The sequence below is a fragment of the Conger conger genome, chromosome 14 (genome assembly GCF_963514075.1).
Source record: "Conger conger chromosome 14, fConCon1.1, whole genome shotgun sequence".
Taxonomy (NCBI): Eukaryota; Metazoa; Chordata; class Actinopteri; order Anguilliformes; family Congridae; genus Conger; species Conger conger.
The window spans coordinates 21,220,961-21,245,592 of record NC_083773.1 but is presented as its reverse complement, the minus strand read 5'-3'; the positions used below and the strand labels follow the sequence as shown (position 1 = coordinate 21,245,592).

Here is a 24,632-nt window from a genome sequence, read left to right as displayed (position 1 = left end):
GTTTCACAAACCATTGACGCCGTGATTTTTTTCAATGAAATGAGAAATCCTTCATCAACAACAAAAAATAACAAAAACAACAACAGCAGAGTGAATGAGAGAGAAGGAGAGTTTACTGTATTCGTTACTGCCTGTTTGTTATGTTTGTTATGTATGTGTATGTGTTGGCAATGTATGCGTACCCTTACCATGCCGATAAAGCTTATTTGAATTGAGCTGAATTAAATTGAGAGAAAGAGAGAGCATTTCAAGCACTGACCAGTTAATACAGCCCCATTTGTAGGAAAAAAAGGAAGGAATACCTCAGGGTTTGGGCTAAAGAGGTGAGATGGAGCCTGCGAGATTCAGCAACAGAAAGACGGCAGGATACAGTAACAAGAGAACCTGCAGGCTGATGCTTCACCCGCAGTCACAAATGATTCATATACTATAACCATATAAATAAAATAAAAAACTACAACGATACAAAACACAGATGCATGTACTCTAGCCAGGAAGCGGTCACACAGCGTTGTGAGACAGGCAGCCCGCAGCAGCGTCCTGTATGGGGAGAAATCGGTTCACCTGGGAGCAGCAGTGGCACCTCCCTGCCCCCAGGCTAACCCCGGCACATTAAAATGCACGGCGCGTTCACGGGGCTGACCGCACTGACCCCCGCAGCCGGCCTTAATGGAGAACCGCGCTCTCCGTGTGATATTACATTTTTACATCGCAGTTTTTAATTATGTTTCCTGCCCTCCCCTCTGCCATGGCCGGTTCGCGAGCGTTAATCCAACACAGCGGCCCACGACTTGAAAGGACTCTCCAAACTGAATGCAATTCAAAAGCCCATTACACCCAGAACGGGAGCAAAGAATAGCTTTCCCCCATTTTCTCTTATTTATATATTTTGTGAAAAGTACCTTTCTTTTAAAAATAGGGGCAATGTTTTCATACTACAGTACAGTGAAAGGCTACCCTGGGCAGAAACCACTGTACAACATTTTAATGCAGAACAGGAACTCTGTGACAGTAGGAGAAATAGATGTTTTATAGAGAAATACCGTATGTTATAAAATACTATACAAAATAGGAATTGTCTTTACATCATATAGAATAATGAATATGTCGTACACCATGTCACCATTCAAATATAGCAATATTGAGCAACACATTCAACTTACATAACAAGACTGTTATAAGGTGTGATTTTGCCCTCCTACTGTACAGTGCAGGAGATAAAGTGAAATGTTACTTTCATTTAAACCATATGGTGTACATGTGTGAGTGTCACATTATCATGGGCTGTTAAATGACTCAGTCCTCATCTTTGGGTTTAATTAGATGCATCGCAGAGGGTCACCTTGAGATAATGGCATGCCCAATGACACATTGATATTTGAAACATGCAGAACTGCCAGGGAACTTTTTTAAATGACAAAAAGGTCCCAAGGGGAACCATTAATTATTCATGAATGAGGTATTTTGCAATTGGAGATACAGTAAGAATAGTGACATCATTCCCCACTGGTCTGTGATGTGAATGGTATATGCTGTGGTAGAGGAGGACAATGATATTCATATATTTAAACCAATCACAAGATTGGCTTCAGTGCTGTCATCTCTGTCCAGGAAATATCAGCGCAACAAGATGGGGGTAGAGGCGACACGGATGGTGCAGTGGGTAGCACTGCCGCCTCACAGCAAGGGGTTCGAATCCCCGTCGGCTGGGCCCTCTCTGTGCGGAGTTTGCATGTTCTCCCCGTGTCTGCGTGGGTTTCCTCCGGGTACTCTGGTTTCCTCCCACAGTCCAAAGATATGCAGGTTAGGCTGATTGGAGAGTCTAAATTGCCCATAGGTGTGAGTGTGTGAATGAATGGTGTGTGTGCCCTGTGATGGACTGGCGACCTGTCCATGGTGTATTCCTGCCTTTTGCCCAATGTATGCTGGGATAGGCTCCAGCCCCCCTGCGACCCTGTTCAGGATAAGCAGGTTCAGATAATGGATGGATGGATGGAAGATGAGGGTAACATTTCGGACAAGGCTGCCCAACCTTGAAAACCTACAGGACAGTAGATATCCAGGAACAGGGTTCAGCAGCCCTGATTTGGTGATTTGGAGAATATGCTTGGAACAGTAGCCAGTTACAGCCCAGTAGCCATTACATTACATTACATTATTGGCATTTGGCAGACGCTCTTATCCAGAGCGACGTACAACAAAGTGCATACCCATAACCAGGGATAAGTTCGCTGAAAGACCCTAGAGGTAAGTACAATTTCAACTGCTACCTGTACAACAAAGATAAGGACAAGGGCCATTTTTTTTTTTTTTTTTTTTTTTTTTTTTTTGAACAAACAAACAGAGCAAAAGTCACCAAAGTTAACTATCCAAACACTGCTTACCTAGCCAACTAAAATACTGATACACAAGTCACAGAGACAACAATTAAGGTTCACAGGGAGGTAGGGAGGGATGGGGAGAGGTGCTGTTTGAAGAGGTGTGTCTTCAGCTTGCGCTTGAAGGTGGGGAGGGATTCTATAGTTCTGACCTCAACGGGGAGTTCGTTCCACCACCGTGGAGCCAGAACAGACAGTAGTCGTGAGCGTGAGGTGGAGGTTCTGAGAGGGGGAGGTGCCAAGCGGCCTGTGGAGGCTGAACGAAGAGGTCTGGCAGGGGTGTAGGGTCTGATGATTTTTTGCAGATAAGCTGGGGAAGACCCTTTAACTGCTTGGAAGGCTAGCACCAATGTTTTGAATTTGATGCGAGCCATGACAGGCAGCCAGTGGAGGGAAGTAAGCAGGGGGGTGACGTGTGAGTATTTGGGAAGGTTGAAGACCAGACGAGCTGCTGCATTCTGGATGAGTTGGAGGGGTCTGATGGCAGACGCTGGGAGGCCAGCCAAGAGGGAATTGCAGTAGTCCAGGCGGGACAGAACCATCGCTTGGACCAGGAGCTGGGTCGAGTAGGGGGTGAGAAAGGGGCGGATTCTCCGTATGTTGTATAGGAAGAACCTGCAAGATCGGGTCACCGCCGCAATGTTCTCGGAAAGGGACAGTCTGCTGTCCATCACCACGCCGAGGTTCCTTGCACTGGGTGACGGCGTGAGTGTGGTATCCCCGAGGGAAATGGAGAGATCCAGATGGGGAGAGGTATTAGCAGGGATGAATATCATTTCAGTTTTACCTGGGTTGAGCTTTAGATGGTGGTTGTCCATCCAGCTCTGGATGTCCCTCAGGCAAGCAGAGATACGGGCTGAAACCTGCGTATCAGACGGCGGGAACGAGACGAAGAGTTGGGTATCGTCCGCATAGCAGTGGTAGGATAGCCCATGTGCAGTGATCACAGGGCCAAGGGAGCGAGTGTAGAGAGAAAAAAGTAGCCAGCTGTCCAAATTATCATCTGTCATTGTGTCTAATGATAGGTGGCAGTGTAGCATGATGGGTAGGGAATTGCAAATACAAGGTAATATTTTCAATTCCCACATGGAGCACTGCTGTTATACCCTTGTGGAAGATACTTCATCTGAATTGCTTCAGTAAGTATCCATCTATATTACCTATGTGATGTGTGGTGAGCATTCTGGTACAAAATGGCTGCCGTTGCATCACCCAGCTGGATGCTACACATCGGTGAGGGTTGAGCTGAGTTTCCCCCTCAAGTGTTGTGGGTGGCCGGCTGGTGAGAAAAGCGCTATATAAATGGAAGGAATTCATTAATAATGAATATATGAATGCATTGTATGTAAAATAATGTAAATAACTGCCAAAATAAAGAAAATGCTTGAGTAAATAAGGAATGCAGAGTATATTGAAAACAGGTGCTTCCACTCAGGTGTGGTTCCTCAGTTAATTAAGCGATAAACATGTCAGGTTGGGCAGAGAGGGCTGTTGTTTTGGCCGCCATGACAGTGAAAGAGGGGTGGATGGCGGGGCATGCCTGGCGCTCCAGTGACTGAGACTGCTGGACTTGCAGATGTGTCCTGTGGAACAGTAGCTAGGATGATGTTGGCATTGAAGTCTGAGGGAAAGACATCATTAGGGGCGATTGAGCGTGAAAGCACAAGGTTACAAGATAATCCAGCAGTAGCGTATTTGGAGAATGAAGACTGCTTTGAGACAACCAACAATGTCTTCTCACATGGTAATATTGAGCAAAAGATTAAATTAAATTTTAAAGATGCTTTTTAGTATTTTAGATGCTTGCTCTCTAACTCGTTACACATCATCAAATTTGAATACGGGGCTGAAATGTCGCACCCGACACGACTAGTTTAAAACCTCACATAAAGGAGGAATTCACGAACACATTGAATGAAGATTGCAACAATCAAATGGTTTTTTTTCCATATGAAAAAATTATGATTGACACTTTAAATATTATCAGAAAACTTAAGGTTGTGCTATAATGTATGGTACCCAAAAACAGATATCGTCCTATTTTTTGATATTGCCATATAACAAAATCAACATCAGTGGAAAATTTCTGTCACTGCCTGTCTGGGTGGGTAGTTTTAGTTACATGTCACTCAAGTGTCACTCAAGTGAATTAATATTGCAACTTCAAATGTTTATTTTTTAATATGAAACTATTATGGATGGACACGTTAAGAAGACGTGAGGTTGTGCCATACTGTCTGCAAATTCAGTGGCACCTAAGAACAAACATACTGTATATTGCCATATAACAAAATACGCATCTGTGTGAAAGGCGTTAAGCCGCTGCCTGTCTGGGTGGGTCGTCTTAGTTACCTGTCACTCAAGCGAGCCGGTAGCGGGCATAATCAGGGATGAAATGTCCGAGTGGCACTTGTCGCGTAGTCTGTGGCCAAAATTAGATTTGTCAAGCAGGGGGTGATTTTGATGCGCCTCACCTTCCCCGGCACGTCCCCTCTCAAACCGCACCCACCCCCCCACCCCCCAGCGCAGACTCTTATTCAATTTAAAGGCGAGCCCTGGACATTTTCTGAATTGCCCTTGCGTCTCCTCCCCCCTCCTCAGGCCAGTGGCTTTTAACGGCGCTTCACCAAAACCCAGCAAACACCGCACAATGGATTCCAGGAAATTGGACCGATAAAGACTTTAGCGGCAACCGAGCGGGGCGTTATGCACGGCATTCTGGGATACTGTTTACCCAGCCTGCGCCAAAACAGCGGAGCCCAGGGGGGTTGCAGTCCTTCTTTGTGCTTGTGGCGTGGCTGGCAGCCAGCGGTTTCACAGCTGAAAAGAGCACAAGGGCCTATTAACCAAATGCCTGTTCCCTGTATCGCCACGTCATTTCTGATGTTGCCAATATGAAGCACATATGAATGTGAAATGAATTCAGCAGATAATGAGTGCAGCATAATGCTTTTACAGACGGTTACAATGTGTTTGGTTCAGGGGTGGGTGTCTTCTGATATCATTTTAATTTTCATTTTTGTCACTGCATGACCAGCCAGATTTCTATGCTACACACATGCATACACACACACTATCTTTCTCACACTCTCTCTCACTAACTCACTCACTCACTCACTCACTCATTCAGAGTCACTCGAATGTACCTTCCCAAGGGTCCTGAGTGAGGTTTGGGTTTGACTTGCTGAATCTTTCATGCAGGACCCATGTTCACCCAATTAATGAAAAGGTGTTGTGAGGCACTGGCCTCTCTTCATCAATCTTCCACCCAGCTGCTGGAGAACTGAGACAAGTCTGGTATTGATGCCAGCCACCGCCTAATGTATTTATACAATCATTAAAGTGTGAATATCCCCACTTAAAGGCAAAACCATTGATCAGCCACTGGCCAACAAATGTGTTTTATATAATTTGTGTCCTGGTGAGTTAGGGGCCTCATCTTATAAGTCACACAGGGAATACCTGTCACCAATAAAACGTCTCCTGTGGCTCCGTTCCCCTTCATGAAATTGCCATTTTGGACAATATAAGTAGAATCAGTAGGATGTCATCCGTATTGAGTAAACAGATAATAACCTGTGGAGTTTCTAGTGTATAATATCATGCTAAAGAAAAATATGCACTATAAGCAGTGGTTTCTTGCGGGTTGGGTTTGCTACTTATCAAGCAAATGAACACAGTAAAATAAAAATGTTGTGTATTAATTCAACTCCAACAACTCATATGAGGCCACTCTGGCTATAGTGTTATAAGTTATAAATTATAAGTTGAGCCACTATTCATGTGGTAGTTCAAATAGTACTACAGCTACAATTATCTCCTCCTCCATCAAATGTTAAGCAGTTGTTTGAAGTCAGCCCAGACACCTTGATAAGCAAATCATATTCCATGTGAACTTACGCAACAAGTGATAAGGCACCACCACATTTTTTGACCCATCTGGTTCCACCATGGTTCCGGGGCCACCTCTGCGCCCACCTGTCTGGTAATGAACAGATCCATAAGAAAATATTTGGCCTCCAAATCCGAACAGCTGGTAAACCCAGCAAGCCCTTCCGTGCGACTGAGAAAGCCTGCTGAATTATTCACGGGCACAAGGGGACGGTAATCTGCAGTTGAGGAGACAGAGTGCGCTCCAGTTCTCGGAGGATGTACGTATAAATACTGCATCTTGGCTGTTTTCTGGGCGGCTGTACCGCGGCGCAAGGTTTCATTAATTCATGGAAAGATATTGCAGCAGTAGCGCTGGGGCTGAGGCGCCGGTCTCTTTACGGTTTGTAGCACTTTAGATCGTACCCAAACAAACTCATTATCTGTGCTACAGCAGATGTGCTTTTCATTACTCATGAAGTTAAATGTAAAATGAAAAAAAAAGTACAACTTCCAAAATGGAGACTTGAATCTGCGGTTGACTCTCCTCGTGATTGATGGTGGAAGATTTAGAAAGCTCTGGTAGCATCTGAGAGGTGTAATTGAGTTACGATGACTTTATGATGAACCTCCAAACTCCCTCGAATCCAAATCCAGCCCTGGTTTTCTTTCCTCCCAGGTAATTATCTGAAAATCTAGTGCTACTGATTGCCCAGATTTCACACCTGACTCCCAGGTAAAGGGAGGGTGGAAAACCAGCAGTTCTCAGCCCTCGAGGACCGGGTTGATGATCCCTGCCCTAGGTATTCTTTTAAATATTTATTTTCCATACAAATGGGGCTGTATTAATTGGTCGGTGCTTGAAATGCTAGAATGATCTGTCCAAGTGGGCCACCCACGGGAGTGCATAGCTCATTAGACTGAACTTTGTGTTTGAGTGCTGGAGGAGCTAACACCCCTCCCCCTTCCCCACTGTCTATTGACCTTTCTCAATCAGATAACCGATGTGACCGCATGCTTCTCCCAGCTACTTTATAGAAAATACACACTGCAACAAGAAATGCAAAATCATATTTTTGTTTGAAATGTGCAGTGCTAACATACTGCTATTTTGTTCTGTGGTAACTTCTTTTGTTTCCGAACAGGTTGCCAAGTAAATCGCTTAAGTAAAATGGTTAGAAGGATGTTGCAAACAAGATCACGGCATTGAGGGGAATTATCCAAAACAAATTGTTTAGCCCTGGCTTGATAAACAATGACTGCACGACCCATTATCCATCCACACTAATAGGAACAACAAGCTGACTTAAAGCACCTTAATTAATGACCCAATTCTAGGCAACGGTCATGTCCACTCTGCCCAAGGTGTCTAGCCTGATGTAATTCAGCTGGTGGAGTAAAGAGAATTAAAATCATGTTAAACAGGGGCCTCTTACTCTGAATCGGCTCCTGCTGAACCGTGAACTCTGAGACTCCTGAGTATACAGTACCTTCATGGGAAAATACAAACAAACTACAGTAGGTACAGTACATACACTCACTGAGTACTTCATTAGGTCGACCTGTTTTTACTTTAATGCAAATATTTAATCACCCAATCATGTGGCAGCAATTAAATGCATAAAAGCATGCAGACGTGGTCAAGAGGTTCAGCTGTTTTTGAGACCAAATGTCAAGATACACACCAGGAAATGTGATCTATTGATTGTTGGTGCCAAAGAGGGTGGTTTGGACAACTCGGTGCCTACAGTTACCAGGCCTTTCGAGGCTGCTGTCTAATGCTAAATGCTAACTGCATTCCAGCCAGTCTAATTCTATGTGCCTTTCCTTACAGAGGTAGCGCATAGCATATATGAGACTCTTTTCACAGACAACTTCACAGGGACGAGCTGGACATGAGAGGCGGTTGAGCACACAGAGCTCAGGGAAATGCACTCTGTTTAATGGACAGGGGAGACTGACGTTTCAACAACATCAAACAACGCCCTCAGAGATTGTTCTCTTTTCGCTGGCTTGTAGCACATGGGTATTCTCCTTTCTGTACCTTATAGCATGTCCTTTCTGTGGGAAAATTACACTAGGTATATCGGGGGTTCAAAGAAAGATGGATGCTCTATTTGTCCTATGCACCTCCAGTTGAAAATGGCTTTCCACCCCAACCAACAGACTCATATGGCCATACAATCCCTGTCTGTAATTGGAGGACAATCAGCATGGCTATCAGGAACCCAATTCCCTTTCCCCCACAGGTGTTCTGTGTTGTATTGTAATGAAGCGTCAGGTTAAGATGGGCTGCTGCCAGGGTCATATGTGTTATGTGGGTGTAATGTTGACTTAATGTGGAAGGCAGTGCGGCCCCATGATTCTTTGCTGATGTGCGTACGGTCACTTGGAAAAACAACGGGCTCAAAAGCCCCAGAAACACATCAGTGCAGTGTGGTTCATGTGCAGTAGTCTGAGTAATGATCCCTGAAACAGAATGACAACCAAGTCTGTTTTTAGAGCTGTACAAATAAAGTACTGTAGGCTACATTTTTCTTGGATTTTCCACAGTACCACATTTAAAATATCCATATCCAAAAAGTAACTACTACTCCATAGTAAAGCACCTCTAAGATGCGGTGATGTATTTGATGAATCATATGAGGATATAAAAATGAACGATGAGTGCTGCCCATTCAGCTAAACTAGGCTCAAATGAATATTCTTTACCAAGGTGGCATTTATGAATATGATTATGCTCTGTTGGCATACTGTGTGTGTGTGTGTGTGTGTGTGTGTGCATGCGTGTGTGTGTGTGTGCGTGCGTTTGCGTGTGTGCGCGCGTGTGTGTGTGTTTGCGTGCACATGTGCTCATTTTGTTGTGTTCCTTTAATTGAGGAATTATGCTGCAGGGGTTCTTCATATTCATCTAAATGCTTAGATCATCGATAAAATCTTCCATATATTCCCAGCCCTCTCTCTCCCCCAAATGCCAGACTCATCCAAATTGGATGGGAAAAGTCCTTAGTTTTCATTACAAATTCTCCCGGCCCAAAAAAACAAAAACAAAAGAGCATCGTCTGTTTAACCTGTGTGTGGCGGGAGTGGTTCGTGTCACCGTGCCGATGACAGAGATTGACGTTTCGTGTCTTTGCTGTTCGGAGGGCCTCTCAGCGCACCGAGGGCCGAGACGGTGACACAGAGTGACAGGAAGTCCTGCGTCTCCGCGTGCCACACGGATTCCCCGGGCGATCATCCATCTTGGCTCAAACAGTGCCTGGATGCAAGCACCATCGCCTGCCAACAACAGGGGTTCTCAGGAAACTCGATCCTGTCACGCCCTAGACCTCTTTTTTCATTGAATGTTTTCAGTGTTTTTTTTACATTCACCACACTATGAGAATATTTATATATTACAAGCTAGTTAAATACTGTAAGCTAATCAACCTATTTACTGTGATAGATGCTTAATTATATTTGTTGCCATCCATTTTACCCTTACTTTACACTGGGCCAGCCAGTGGAATATAGTCTTCCCCTCCAAGGTCAGGTTCCTCCTGAGATTTCTACCCATCAGGGAGTTTTTTCTTTTCTTTTTCATGCTAAAATGATATACACTCTGGTTGTTTATCCATATGGATAGTCAAGGCATTTTCAGTAGTCCTGGCAGTAACTTGTTGTACGATTTATGTGGCTTGAGCAAACTACAAGACAGAAATAAGCAGGGTGCCATGAACTTTATGCTGTGCCATTTTAAAAAAAGGAAAATTAACCATTCAGCTTCTCCTATTTATTTGGATTTGGGGATTTTGTATGGAATTTCTCATGTCCGGGGGAAGAGGAAGGTATGTGATGACAGTCGAATGGATGAACATGAAGAATCCGTCACCTGATAATGCACACACACACACTCCCACACACACACACACATACACACACACTCCCACACACACACACACACATACACACACACTCCCACACACACACACAAACACACACGCACACACACACACACACACACACACTCCCAGACACTCACACACACACACACTCACTCACACACTCACTCACTCACACTCATACACACACATGCACACACACACGTACGCACAGACACTAACACACACACATGCACACACACTCACACACATGCCACATGCGCGCACACACACACACACACATGCACAGACACTCACACACACATGCACACACATATACACACACACATGCACACACACACGCACGCACACACACTCACACCCACACATGCACAGACTGGACATGCATTAAACAATGCCCCCGTTTGCTGTTAGGATGTATTACAATGATAAGCCATGGTAAATCCAGCCACAGTGCCAGAGAAATTTGGATGAAGGTTCACCCACTGGCCTTGTGAAAGTTTTAGAAACCTACTGTATAGTAAAAAAAAAAAAACAGCATTAAGTGCCATATATTTTCTGTGTCATTTAACCAGTAATGTGCCACTGAATGATATGTAGCTCCTTTTGGATATAGCAACATACAGAAGGTCAATATTGTATGTTTTATAGCTGGGTAATTTAAACCATCGTTTCCAGTAAAACAGCTATGAGTCAACCCTAAATCTGTCACTCGTTTACAACTGAAATACAGATTTCAAAAGACATTCAGCAGTTGGAGTCACGGGTCATTTATTTAATAGAAGGATTCAGGTCTGAAAAGCTGTTTAATTAAACCAGTAAGAAATTATAAATGGATCATTGACTGAATTCATTTAAATAAGTTCTTATTAATTGCACAGAAAATTGTTTCTTGAAAATTACTCTGAATGAAGGCCTATATACAATAAGTGAAAAACTGATTACAAGACATATTCCTTTAAAATGAAGACTGGGATAAATTTTTGTACCACCCAAATAGTATACAGCTCATTATCCGTTTAACCCTTTAGTCTTTGGAATGCTTTTTTCCCCAATTCTAAGTCAGTGTTCTAGTACTGCAGTTGAAATTGTACTTCCCTCTAGGGTTTTTCAGCAAACTTATCCCTGGTTATGGGTATGCACTTTGTTGTACGTCGCTCTGGATAAGAGCGTCTGCCAAATGCCAATAATGTAATGTAATGTAATGTACTCTATGGATTCCATTTACCAGTGTATCAATTACCATATCATCATTTGAATGTTCAGTTATTAACATTCTAATTGCATACTGTATTTGTGATCTTACACCAAGATCACAAATATGTGATTCAAATGATCTCACCTGAACATGCTAATGCTGATGTAGTAATCACTACTGGTAATTTAAACCAATGGAGTTCTAGAATGCTAATAGATAAAAAATAAATAAAACATTCCAAAAAACCTACTCTTCAATGGGTTAATTGTATGATAATTTTGAACAGCCTGGGCCTGTAATGAAAGTATAACGTACCTGTACAAAAACATTTTTTGTTTTCATTCCAGCATTTTCAATCACATGGCCGCACTGTAAATATTGATAAACTTAATTGATTTATTGATCAGCTGGAAGCAGCCATGAGTTTCACAGAAAAAAGCTCAATCAGAATTAATTAAAGGGAACATGGAGCTGTATAACTAAATATAGAAATGTACTATCTTTCGTTATAATTTAATATGCAATCGATCTGAACCTGTAATTATTTTCTGTCTTCGGGAAAAAGTGTAAATGTATTTGAACATTTAAGTCAATGACGATGATTGTGTAAAAGTGTGCGATTAGAATGATCTGAACTGAACGATCTCGTGCTGATGTAAGAATCTTACATGTAAGAATGTAAGAAAACAAAGTTCTGGAATACTGGCTTATAATTAAAAAAAATTTTTAACATTCCAAAAAAAAAAAAGAATTCTGCAAACAATATAACACAGCATAGCATAGCGTAGCATAACATAACAATAGCATTTTCCTACCACAGAAAGGGTACCAAGTGCTCACCGTTTCCCTAAAGGAATTCATGCATCCAACCAAACACTCCTTTATATTAAGCAATGAAGTTTATTGGCTCTGAACGTATGTAAGTCCTGAAATCTGGAGTACTCCTCCCTGAGTGAATCGCCCACCTTTATCGGTACCTCTGGGACAGACAGCCAGCAAAGTAGCGTGCATTATTTCCTCCTCCCCCTGGTGTCTTGTAATGCCTTAGTGTCTTGTAGTACCATTTTACTCATTTTATTACTGCACCACACTCAGCTTTCAAGAGTTACACTTTTTACTGCAACGCCTGAGAAATAGGAGCGTTACTTCCCTATTACTGTAGCCGTGCGCTCTTCTGTTTGACACCAGAGCTTACAGTGCTAGGAACCTGTCCTATAAAGCCTTCCCTATAAAAAAAATAATAATCACCCTCTGCAATGAAACACCACGTCCGCCAACGGGAAAAAGTACAGAGCAGCAGACTGCTCTGCGAGATGAAAGATAAAAAAACCTGTTTGCTGATTCCACTCAGCCCTCCACGCTAAGAGTCTCCGCGGCAACGGAGTAGCAGAGCGTTGTTCTAAGACTGCTGAGAAAAGCAACTTTTATCTTTTTTTTTTTTCATTATTTTTTATGATTAGAGTTTCCGAGTTGTGGTGTCACCTGATCCGTTGAGGCTGGAGCTCCGGTTGGTCAGCAGGAGGAGGAATTCCTGGCAGGTGTTGGGGTCCAGGAGGGGGTTGTCCTCCAGGCAAAGGTCAACGATGAGGGCCAGGGCTTTCTGACAGCGCGTGCCGTACTGCTCTCCGCCGGACCCCATCGCCCAAGCCGCATCGTCCGCTTCCCGCTTACGAGCCAGAACGAGGGAGCGTGCTCACACACACCGCTCCGGATCAGAGACAGACTCCACTTGTGCTTCCTCCTCGTTTGCTCCTGTTCTCATCCCCCGATCCCCAGGGTGGGTGTGTGTGTGTGCGCGTGTGTAGGTCCGTGGGGGGCTAATGAATCATCTGAACTCCCCTCCAGGTACTCCAGAGGAATTGCCTCACATGAATTTTACAGTCAGTTCCGAAACGAAGCTACAGATCCAAACGAGCCCGCTGGCTGGGCTATAACTGCTGCACGTGCGCGCCAGTGTCAGGGAACCCGGCCTGTATCTACACACTCTCTCTCTCCCTCTCTCTCTCTTTCTCTTTGTGTCCCTCTCTCTTTCTCTCTTTCTCTCTCCTTCTCTCTGTCCCACTCGCTCTCTCTCTCCCTCCCTCTCCCTGATGTGAGTGTTATAATATCCCTCCAGGCCCCCTCCATGCATTATGTGTGTGTGTGTGTGTGTGTGTGTCTGTCTGTCTGTCTGTCTGTCTGTCTGTGTGTGTGTCTGTCAGTCTGTCTCTGTGTGTGTCTGTGTGTCAGTCTGTGTGTGTGTGTGTGTGTGTGTGTGTCTCTGTCTGTCTGTCTGTGTGTGTGTCTGTGTGTCAGTCTGTGTGTGTGTGTGTGTGTGTGTGTGTGTGTGTGTGTGTGTGTCTGTCTGTCTGTCTGTCAGTCTGTGTGTCTGTCTGTCTGTCTGTCTGTGTATGAGAGAGAGTCTGTGTGTGTGTGTGTGTGTGTGTGTGTGTGTGTGTGTGTGTGAGAGAGACTGTGTGTGTGTGTGTGTGTGTGTGTGTGTGTCTGTGTGTCAGTCTGGTTGTCTGTCTGTCTGTCTGCGTGAGAGAGAGAGTATGTGTAGTGTACATAGGCTACTTTATGGAGACAAGTGGACTTATGAGGACACGTGCCCAACGGGGACATTTACACCCATAGGATCAAATGAAGCAATAAGACTGGTGAGAGGTGTCACCACAAAACTCTATAACACCAGGGTTGTAACAAATAGCAATCGAGCAAGAGCTATGAACACACGCTTTCTCTCTTTTCCTTTGCTGCTTTTCTGTCCATTTTATCTCCATCAACGCCATGTTAGCTGGCCTTGCGTCAAACAGAGCCTTGGAACCGTAAACAAGCCTTTATCGAGTGTCAGAGCCATTTGTTGAAGATAAATTCCTGGGGAATCCAGGTCATTAGCTCAATGAATGGATGTGATTTCGTCTTTCCTGGTTTCAGAAATGGATGTTTGCCCTTAATGTAATCATAATAGGGAATTGCTGTTATTGAAAGAAAGGCCGTAAATCGTTGTTGTCATCAAGTACCATAGAGATAGGGAACACCACCAGCACATTAAGTAACTTGCCCGTGCTTGTGCAATTGTGTTCTGCTTGACTGGGAAGCAGTTGGGGAATATCAGTGCAGTCTAGATAGAAGATTGATGAACATAACATGGATCTGTGGAGTTAAGTTATTTTCCCAAATGTAATAAAAAATATATATATTACTCATGAAATCAGTATGCCTAAAATGCTATCCAATAGAAGAAGAAAAAAACTATTTCCAAAGAAGCACCTTTATAGACAATTTAGCCCTTTAGTCCGGTCTGTGAATTAATGACGAAAGAAGTGGATCTGAGTTAATCACTCTCCCTAATTGGATAGTCTCCTGTAGTTAGCAGGGATTTCTCCATCTCCAGGTTTGTGGTTTTTGTTGAGGCAGTAATTCTTGAATGCTCACACAGACTCCGATCTCCCAGCTTCTCGAATGTTGAATTTTTCTGCTGTAATCAAAGGAGGTCCATTTCAACGCTATCAACACAGCTCCGGTGGGGGGCACTTGAAGCGAATTAGCAGTTACCCATCTGTTGCGGAAAATGAATAATGCATGGCAGATATTTTTTAGAAAACATCGTAACGTCGTCACAGATAAACAGGCAGTGATAGGAGAGCGAGTCTGAGTGATCCACAAAAGTGGGTGGAGCAACTGTTCTGACCGTTAATAAGTGGATAATTCCGATAAACGTGAAAAGCTAACAGCATCCTGCATACTGCAACTAATGTTATTGGGATTGAATTCTGGGCAGTGTGAAAGTTGCTGCTGCCTGTGGCAGCGAGAAGAAGGGGAAAAAATCTGCATGAGATATTATGAAGGTCTTTACTAAGCTAATATTATTACTGGTGGCAGGAAGGTATCATCAAATATCAATCACTATAGCAACCCCTTATTTCTTTGTGCTCTCTCTCTATCTCTCTCTCTCTCTCTCTCGTGTTTCCAAGTATTATTTCTCTAATTACCAATGTGAAAATTGCTCTGAAGAAAAAGAACAGGAAACAAAGCATTAAGACGGTAAGAAAATGATCTCAATTTGTCTTCATGCTGCGCCAGATCCCCCCAGAATGCCCTCGCAGCACAGCTGCAAATTTGCACACAGATAATGTTATTTACTGCAAATCTGATTATTTCTTGCTGACTTGGCCAGTTTTTTGTTTTTTTTGGAGGTTTCACCCAGGTCCTCCCTTCCCAGACTGGAGATCGAGAGGGCGCCCCTTCCCGAATCTCTAATCGCTGGTATCGATTTACCATTTCAGGTTTTGCACAGCTTTATCTAAGAACAACAGTCGGGTGCTTTTGTCTCTGATCCAGCCGGGCTCCTCTGTAACATCATTGGAATGGCGGACATTTCAGTCACATACCATGGGCAAGAGGTGCCCTGCTGTGGGCAGTCCATTTGCCACATCTAAATCAATGGAGACTTGCCCTGACATATCCTTTGTCCCTCAATAATGTTTATGTTCCGCCATTTTGTGTGCCAATGACAGTTTTGACTGCTAGGATTTAATGAAGCCTATAGCCTTCACTACCCTCCATTAATTGAGGAAGGGGTACACATTAATGCAGACCCTGCTACTGGAAAGCAGAAATATGCATCCGCCATTCTCCCGTTGTTCTGTAATCGTTTGACAGAGCAGCTAAAGGACTGCACAGCTGATACTCTTTCCATAGGTAGACCACTTTCATCTCAGCAAACAGAGGAGTCACCATTGATGTGACTTCAAATATTCGGGTCTAGTCTCAAATCAACAAAAGATAGACCCTAGCGATGCCACTGCCTATTAATGAAACCTGTGAGACTGTGTTAATGCACAGTGTGCACTGTCTGAGATTTGGGCCTAATGAAAAGATGTCACATTGGTTCCTACCCTCAAGGCCACCTGAGAAAATCCTATGTTTTGAGGGCCTCTGGCATTCTGGGTCCTTGGACTCATCATCCCCCAACCCCCCAAAGCCATCGCTGTTGAATGCAGAAAGCACCAACATGGTTAGGGTTCAGTCTCTGATTTCTGTGTTTTAGTATTCATGACACATCCCTGTTTGACAATCTCACAGAACAATTATGGAATCAGAATGGTCTTGACCCCACCCCCTTACTACATGGATGTCAATTTTCATGTAACTCATTTTGACTTTAGAATGACATTTTTCAGAAGCCCACGATGTCAAAAAGAAAGGTACGAAAAGTGCCTAAAAAGGTACGTTGTCACTGGGGTGGTACTCCACAGGTACATAAAATTACACCCCAGCCATACATAATTCATTTCTATTTCCACTGCCTGTAAAAGGTACTTATTAGTTCCCAAGGAACAGTATCGTACCTTCTAGGTACATTTGGGAAATTAAATTAATTGGTCCTTAAAGAAAGAGTGCCATACAGTTGAGAACTTTTCTCTCTGCCTTGCCTTTAACTTTAAGTACAAAAAAATAAAAGTTCAAGTGGTGGACTTTCAATTCTGATACCACTGCACACAGCTGGCTGGGCTGACACCAGAGAAGGGAAAAAATGTGGCCAAACCAAAAAGAATAACTTGCTGAAATCTGTTTATCAAAATGATCAACAGAGCAATTTGCAGCCAGAATACTGAACTGGACCTCAGAGAGGAGAGAGGATGTTTATCATCACCGTGAAGGGAAAATAATTAACATACACGACCTTCACAAAGATATGAACGGCTTATGATTTATTGTTCGTGGTAACCGAGTTAAAATGAGGGCTGCGCTTCCGATCATCTCAAATGTGATAAACTGTTGCGCCGCGCTAATGCTTAAAGCAATCACTCCGGGAGATTAGTCATGAAGCGGAATAAAAATGATGTTTTAATATTCGTTCAAAGCAAACAGAAAAAAAAAAAAAAAACAAGATAAAGACAGCCATTGAAATACACACAGACAGTATGCACAGACGGTTATAATTATAGTGCTGTAATTACATACCTTGTATCAAATGAAGCACAGCTCCAGGTTAATTGGGGTTTATTTGATTATTTAGCTTAACGGGGTCTTGTGAGGGCATTGTTTTCTCAGGGAGAGTGTTTGACGTACAGCACAGCTGAAAGCGGTGAAATTCCAATACAATAGCCGTCGACTGTGATGTGACACAGAAAATGTGAGCCCCGAAAAGCTTTCCCTTCAGCAGAATGCCACACGGAGCACATCATCAGCCTCTGACTACACAGAGCACAGTTTGCATCATCACTTGACAGCCTCAGATTATATTTTGTGTCTTAATCAGAGGTATACAGTCCAGGGGTCAGGAAGTAAAAGTCCTGCCCTGTGTTTCTTCCACCCATGAACTCAACCAGCTGATTCCATGAATTACATATAACTCCTGGGTGAAGAATGGAGCTAATTAGCAAATTCCGAACAACAAAGTACTGGAGGGACTTGTACTTTCTGAAACTGGATTTTCCTCCTAATTAATTAAACCTGACTGTAGTAAAGCAGCATGAAGCTATGTGCATGTGCTGTTTAGAGGACATTCAGATGTATCATATACATTTTTTTATTTAACCTATTTCAGAAAAGAAATAATTTCATGCTATGACTAAGCAAACGTCATAGCATGTTTCTTACAGTTCATTTAGAATTTTATTAGCAGTTAATGTGTGAAAATTCTAATCAGTTCATGTTTATATTGCTTCATTTGACTGCGTAAACCAATTACACAATACTGTATAATTTGTTCTAATAATATATTGTATTAACAGCGAGTCTGCTCATTTTTATTCTAGTATTTTGCAGGATGTACAGTACATCACCCACTCATACAGGAATTGCATATCTGTGAACAATCTTTCCTGTTATTGCCCAACAACTTACATACAGTACATCATATGGTATCAATGAATGATTCTCTATGTACACTCAGTGAGCACTTTAATAGCTTGTTAATGCAAATATTTAATCAGCCAATCATGGGGCAGCAACTAAAGGCATAAAATTATGCAAACAGGGTCAAGAGGTTTGGTTGTTTTTCAGACCAAATATCAGAATAGGGAAGAAATGTGATCTAATTGATTTCAGTATCTCAGAAACTGCTGATCTCATGGGATTTTCACCCACAACAGTCTCTAAAGTTTGTAGAGAATTTTGTGAAAGGCATCCAGTGAGCATCCGTTCTGCAGGCAAAAACCCCTTGTCAATGAAAGAGGTGAGAGGAGAAGGGCCAGACTGGTCAAAGCTGACAGGAAGGTGAAAGTAACACAAATAACCATGCATTACAACATTGGTATGCAGAAGAGCATCTCTGAACACACGACACGTCAAACCTCTAAGTGGACAGGCTACGGCAGCAGAAAGCCAACAAGTCAAAACAATATGACTAATGAAGTGCTCCGTGAGTGTATATACAGTACTGTACACCACATTGGCTTTAATGATGGCAGACTCCGGCCTGCCAGCTCTGGTCGCCTTATGGTTCCCTCACTACGAGCACCTGGTCGAGCTGCACGTTCACGCCTGTTTTCCGTTCTGGTTCCTCAGTGGTGGAATGACTTGCTTACCACTGTCAGGACAGCAGAATCCCTCCCCCTATCTCGACGCAGTCTAAAAACACACCTTTTCAAACTGTACCTTAGTCCTACCACCTGATTTCCCCTGCCCCCCTTTCTGTAATCCCTATCCCTCTTGTCTAACCCCCCCAAAAAAAATGTGGATGTGATGCTTTAACTTGTGGAATAACCTATGCACTTGTAAATCGCTTTGGATTGAAAGCGCCTGCCAAATGACAAAAAAGGAAATGTAAATGTAATGAACAGATTATTTTTCACGTGTAGCTACTGTACACACCTGCTTTACCAACCCGTGCAAATGCAGTGCTTGATAAATATGTTTTGAGAGAGCCTTATTGGATTTATATCCTGTAATGCTCACTGCAGACAGGGCTTTGAGGTACACATTTGCACTAGATTTAGAATAAAACATCGCTTACTTCTGTCCAGCGGGCTGTACTTTGGAGGGTGTCATTTTTCCATTTGGACCGGAGCCACACTGTGGTCACAACGTCCAAATAACACTTCCCCTGTGATTTAGTTTCTAAAATGTATTGATATTTCCAGCAGAAAAAGTTAAGAATCAATTGTAAGAGTGTGCTATTTCATTGCATGCAGTTTCTCCGGTAGTTTTAAAACCAATTTAATATCTGGCACCAATTAAATGCATATGTGAGATAATGGCTGCAAGCAGGGCTGGACCACTCTGTGTTCACATCCATTAGAGGGGTGTGTCAGTGGAAGGCAGGGATTATAGCAGTTGCAAATGCTCAGATTTCAGATCCATTGCTGTTTCTTCAAGCGTGTTTGCAAATTATATTTTGGTCATTTTTGTGATGATCTGTTAGAATCACGAAAATAAAATAGCTGAAGTTAACTAAAAAGGTTGTGATTCAACCAAAAGTCAAAGCTGTTGGATTCAGTACCCCCCACCCCCCCAATGTAAGCCATATTTCTAACATTGAATTTCACTTGTGTTTTTTCTTTTAAAGGAGTGAAGCCAGGTGGCCCAGGCTGATAAACCACTGATTTGTGGCAGTGCTATAGGGGCCCACTGTGGCTGAGGGCTTTATTCATTTGTTTGCTTGTTTGTTTTTTTGTTTAACCAGGATCCCATTGAGATTCAAGCTATTGTTCATTGTGGTTGTAACTGTTGTTTTGGGCACTGGAGGCAAAACAAATTTCAACAGATAATAAAGAACAATCTAATCTAATCTCTTTTCCAAGAGAGACCTAGCCAAGAATATATATATATATATATATATATATATATATATATATATATATATATATATCATAAAAAGAAAAAATTCAATAAAATTCACATCAAGACAACAGTTAAAAATGACACACACATTTTAGTATGGCACGTTAATGTGGTGGTGTGTGTTAGCCCTTGTTGTGTTTGTTCATTTATAATTAAAACCAGCTTGAAAAACAACTTAGAGGTTTTCCAAAAGAAGATCTACCTGGAGGATCATGCCCTGCACCTTTTCCCATGCCAGTCTAGTGTGCATTAAAAGCAAGGACTTGGCAACACTGGTGTAAATTTAAATCAAATAAACAAAGGCATTAACTTACAGCTCTTGAAAGTGGTTACTGTAAAACACTGAACATGGATTGTACCAGCTATATGAGTTAGCTTTGTAATTGAGCTTTTATAAAATGTCATATGAAGTTAATGTACACTCAGAAATAAAGGTACAGTACAATGGAGATATAATATAATATGTTCTTTGGATCCTAATAAGTACCTTTTACAAGCAAAAAAGGTACTAATTAATTATGTATTGCTGGGTAAGGGTACAATTTTATGTACCTATAGGATAGCACTCCAGTGCTCCAGGACGGCTCCTCAAAAAAAACAGTAAATCACCAGCCTTATAGTTAAGATTTAAAATGATTTAAAATCTGAAACAAGGTTCCAAAAATTGTTCAGTTCACCATACCAGACATGCAAAAGAAAATCACTGCTGATTCATAAATGTCTGGTATGTCCATTAAAACAATTTCTCCTGACACAAAGCAAAAAAGGCAACAAAAAAAAAACATCTTTCAAGATTGGCTGATGAGATGGGCTTTGATCCCAGATCCATCATCAGAGAGATGCATCTTTTGAAGGTTTGTTCAGCGAAAGACCTGCGTTTGTTCAGCGAAAGACCGGTGCTTCTCATGCTAATACGCTTCCCCCTCAGACTCATTACTCCCAGGGCCCCAGCAGCTCAGCCCGAGCTGCAGGTGCTGAACCTGATTTCAACCAGCAAATTATATAAATAAATGTGCCAACATAAAAGCGCTGCTCACTCAAAGCAATGCTAATCAACCTTTGTCTCCCGCCCTCCCACACCTATTCTCCTGGCAGACTCCGGCGAAGCAGCAGAATGATTTATGGACGTGTGCGGCTCCCTTGGGGTTGCAGGGCTCCCTGCGGATTTCAGTGGAAGATGCACTGATTTAGCGAACCCTGCTGAAAAAAACAGCTCAAGCTAGGTTTTTGGTAGCTGGTTGACCAGTTCAGACCAGCTCCCAGCTCGACGTGGTTTAGCTGGTTGACCAGTTCAGACCAGCTCTCAGCTCGACATGGTTTAGCTAGTTGGCCAGTTCAGGCCAGCTCCCAGCTTGACATGGTTTGACCAGCTCAGGCTATGCTGGTTGACCAGCTACCAGTTTAGACAAGCTACCAGCACTAGCTGGTTGATCAATACCCAGCTAGGCCAGCTTTAATGACCAGTTTGGTCATGCTGGTTCATCAGCTCATACCTATCTAAACCAGTGTATGACCAGTTTGACCAGCTCAATTTTCAAGCTGGTCAAGCTGGCCTAGCTGGATTTTACTCAGGGAATTCTAGCCACATGTTTAGTCAAACATTAACTCAAACATTTAATTGAGAGGTGGAAAGGATTTTCATGACTAAAGAAATCTGTTTCTGAAGTTATCTGTATTTGAATGTCAGAGAAACTTTTACTTGTCATCAGCAGTCTTTATACCAGCTAACCCAATCAGTCTTTCATAGACCAGAATGTGTTTGTGTTTCCAAGCAAGCCAGGCAGACATTTTTATATGACTGCGCAGAATAAAAAGTAGAAAAAAAGGTTATAGCTAATGTATGAAAAAATATATATTTCTTTTCCATTACATTACATTAATGGCATTTGGCAGATGCTCTTATCCAAAGCGACATACAGTTGATTTAGACTAAGCAGGAGACAACCCTCCCCTGGAGCAATGCAGGGTTAAGGGCCCAACGGCTGTGCGGATCTTATTGTGGCTACACCGGGGATTGAACCACCGACCTTGCGGGTCCCAGTGAGGTACCTTAACCACTATGCTACAGGCCACCATTCTCCAATTTTATATCTGCTAATCTGGGGGTCAGCTGTCTATTAAAAACTTAAGTGGCCTCTATCAGTGAGCTTGAATATCAAACTGTTAAAATACTGTTGATTTATTGACTGCTGGATTATCCTCAAGAAAATCCTCATGGGAATACTTGCCTTACACAAGATGGAAAAAAATCTACGAAAGGTAACAAAGCCTCATCCATCTTGTTGTAGCTGTGTCTGTTATGCCAAGAGCTTGTTTCTTTCTGTTACTTGAAGATAAAATCTGAAAAATTGCTTCAGAGAGGGCCCATATTGTTTAAAATAAGAGCGTGAAACACTTTGGCAGAGTTGTGTAACACAACTTTTAAAACGGCGCCTTCAGTGCTTTCCATGAGAGTCTTTAAATGGAGCTGCTAAAGGAGCTTGCATAATAAGTACTACAGTTTGGATTGAAGTATATCTGAACTCACAAATTATTTTTAACCCGGGAACAATTTCCGCACATATTAATGAATGTCTGCCATTTTGTGGGACATGTGAGTCATTAGACCCCTGTCTCTGCTTCAGTTTACGGGATTGGATTGCTAATCGGCTGAGAAAATGAGCTCTTAATTAGGTCTGACACAGAGGACTGGGAGATTCACCAGTACTTTTATGACAGATTCAGAGCAAATGCTAAAATGTACTATTTCTCTAAATGTGTTTAACAGTCAAGTAACAGGAATTACAGGCAAATTGTTATTTATGTAAATTACTTGCACTTTATGATTGGCAGATTTTTAGTTCAAATCATTATATTCAAATAAAATGCCATAATGCGTGAAATCATAGCAAATTGGAGTGCCAATGATTCACATAAAAAAGGCATTTAGATCAACTTACCAATACAAATTATTTATTTGGATCCACGTATTAATTGAAAGCTGATAATAAAAAGGTTCTTCTTTTGGAAGTAGATAAGAAGGTGAGGTATAATATCTTCATAATTTGGTTACTCCTATATTCCTGTTCATTTAGCAAGAATTGCAAATATCTGAACAACTAATCTGAAACAATACTCGCTCCACGTAGCATCTAAATGATGTTTTAAACGCCTGTGTGAATCTTTCATGAACACAATAGAATGTTCTAGCTGCTCTGGGTTGCTCCAACACAAAGCTACTTATGGAGAGACCGGCTGAATAAGCCAAAGAGGAAAAAGTCAGGTTGATTTATCGGACTAATCTCTTATCTAATACGGTGCCCCAAAAGGTGCGGAGCTCCCCGGATGTGATGCCTAATTCTCAGAAGACCGGAGGCTCCGATGAATTGAGAAGGGGTGAGCATTATTCAAAGCAGCTCTCTGAGGTTGTTCAGAAGCACAGTGCAGGTTTCTGTGGGCAGCACCGCAATATTACGAGTGTTAAATCAAGCAGTATTAAATTAACTCTAACAGAGTCCATTAGAGGCAGTATGCACTCTACTGGAGTTGATTCTACACTGGTGACTGTGTACCTTACAGAATGTAAAATCATGAATGTGCTCCTCAGAATCAAATGAAAACAAAAGCACGGGCTATTCAATTCCGCTGCTTTTTGCAATTAACATTATTTTTATTTTTACTTTATAATAAAGAGCCCGATTATGATTGTTATCTCCTACTTAAAGAAAAATTGCATATAAATACAAATACATGAACACATGCAAGGCAACATTAAAATGGCAATACAGTAAAGCGGTGATTTTAAAACAAGCCTTTAATCCTTAGTCTGCGATATGCATGAAAACAGGTAATGTCTTCAGTCGCGGTACTAAAAATGAAACCTTTGAGCTTCACAAATGTCTGTTCCTGTAACATTTTCCAACACCACGGTGTATAACAATTACAAGCTGTCTCAACAAGATCCGATCATGGATTTCTAAAGTAACAGCTTATTGGAGTGAAGCTGCCATTCTGCAACATTCCAGGATTAAAAGACAACACGGCTCAGTTGGCAGCGTTCCTGTAATGGCCCCTGGCACACACATTTGAGCTCCTTTCTTCCCCACACATTCCACACATTATGAATTTGACATTATAAGATTAATGAAAAGGTATTTAATTAAGATTAACCTCATGTTTGTCCACAGGTTTCCTGTGTGTGAAATTATTACCATAATTTCTGCCTGTGATTTACTTACTTACTGATATATCTGTTGTCATCTTTTTTTTAAATCCTTTATTTAACCAGGGAAGGTTCATTGAGAAGAAGTTTCTCTTTTTCAAGGATGCCCTGGGAGAAATGCCAGAGAGAACAGAGGGACAGAGAGGGAGAGAGAGAGAGAGAGAGAGAGAGAGAGAGAGAGAGAGAGACCAGGGGTAAAGAGAATAACTGAGATAAGCCCCTGGCAGAGATCTTTATTTTCGTATAGGGACCCAACTTCATCTCTTCAGATACAAATCAGCATGCCTGTATGCCCACTAGGGGCTGGAACCAGCACCTCTACAGTCTCCAGT

At 42.3% G+C, this 24,632-nt stretch overlaps 1 protein-coding gene across 2 annotated transcripts in view; it reads right to left on the bottom strand.

Annotated features, from left to right (window-relative positions):
* The window catches only part of LOC133110139 (synaptotagmin-6-like), a 52,282-nt gene extending 39,316 nt beyond the window's left edge, over window positions 1-12,966 (bottom strand). For both annotated transcript variants that reach the window (XM_061220023.1, XM_061220022.1), the window contains exon 1: window positions 12,810-12,966. In XM_061220023.1, coding sequence (XP_061076007.1) covers window positions 12,810-12,966 — 157 coding nt within the window. The remainder of the gene's footprint in view (window positions 1-12,809) is intronic.
* Between the last annotated feature and the right edge of the window lie 11,666 nt (window positions 12,967-24,632).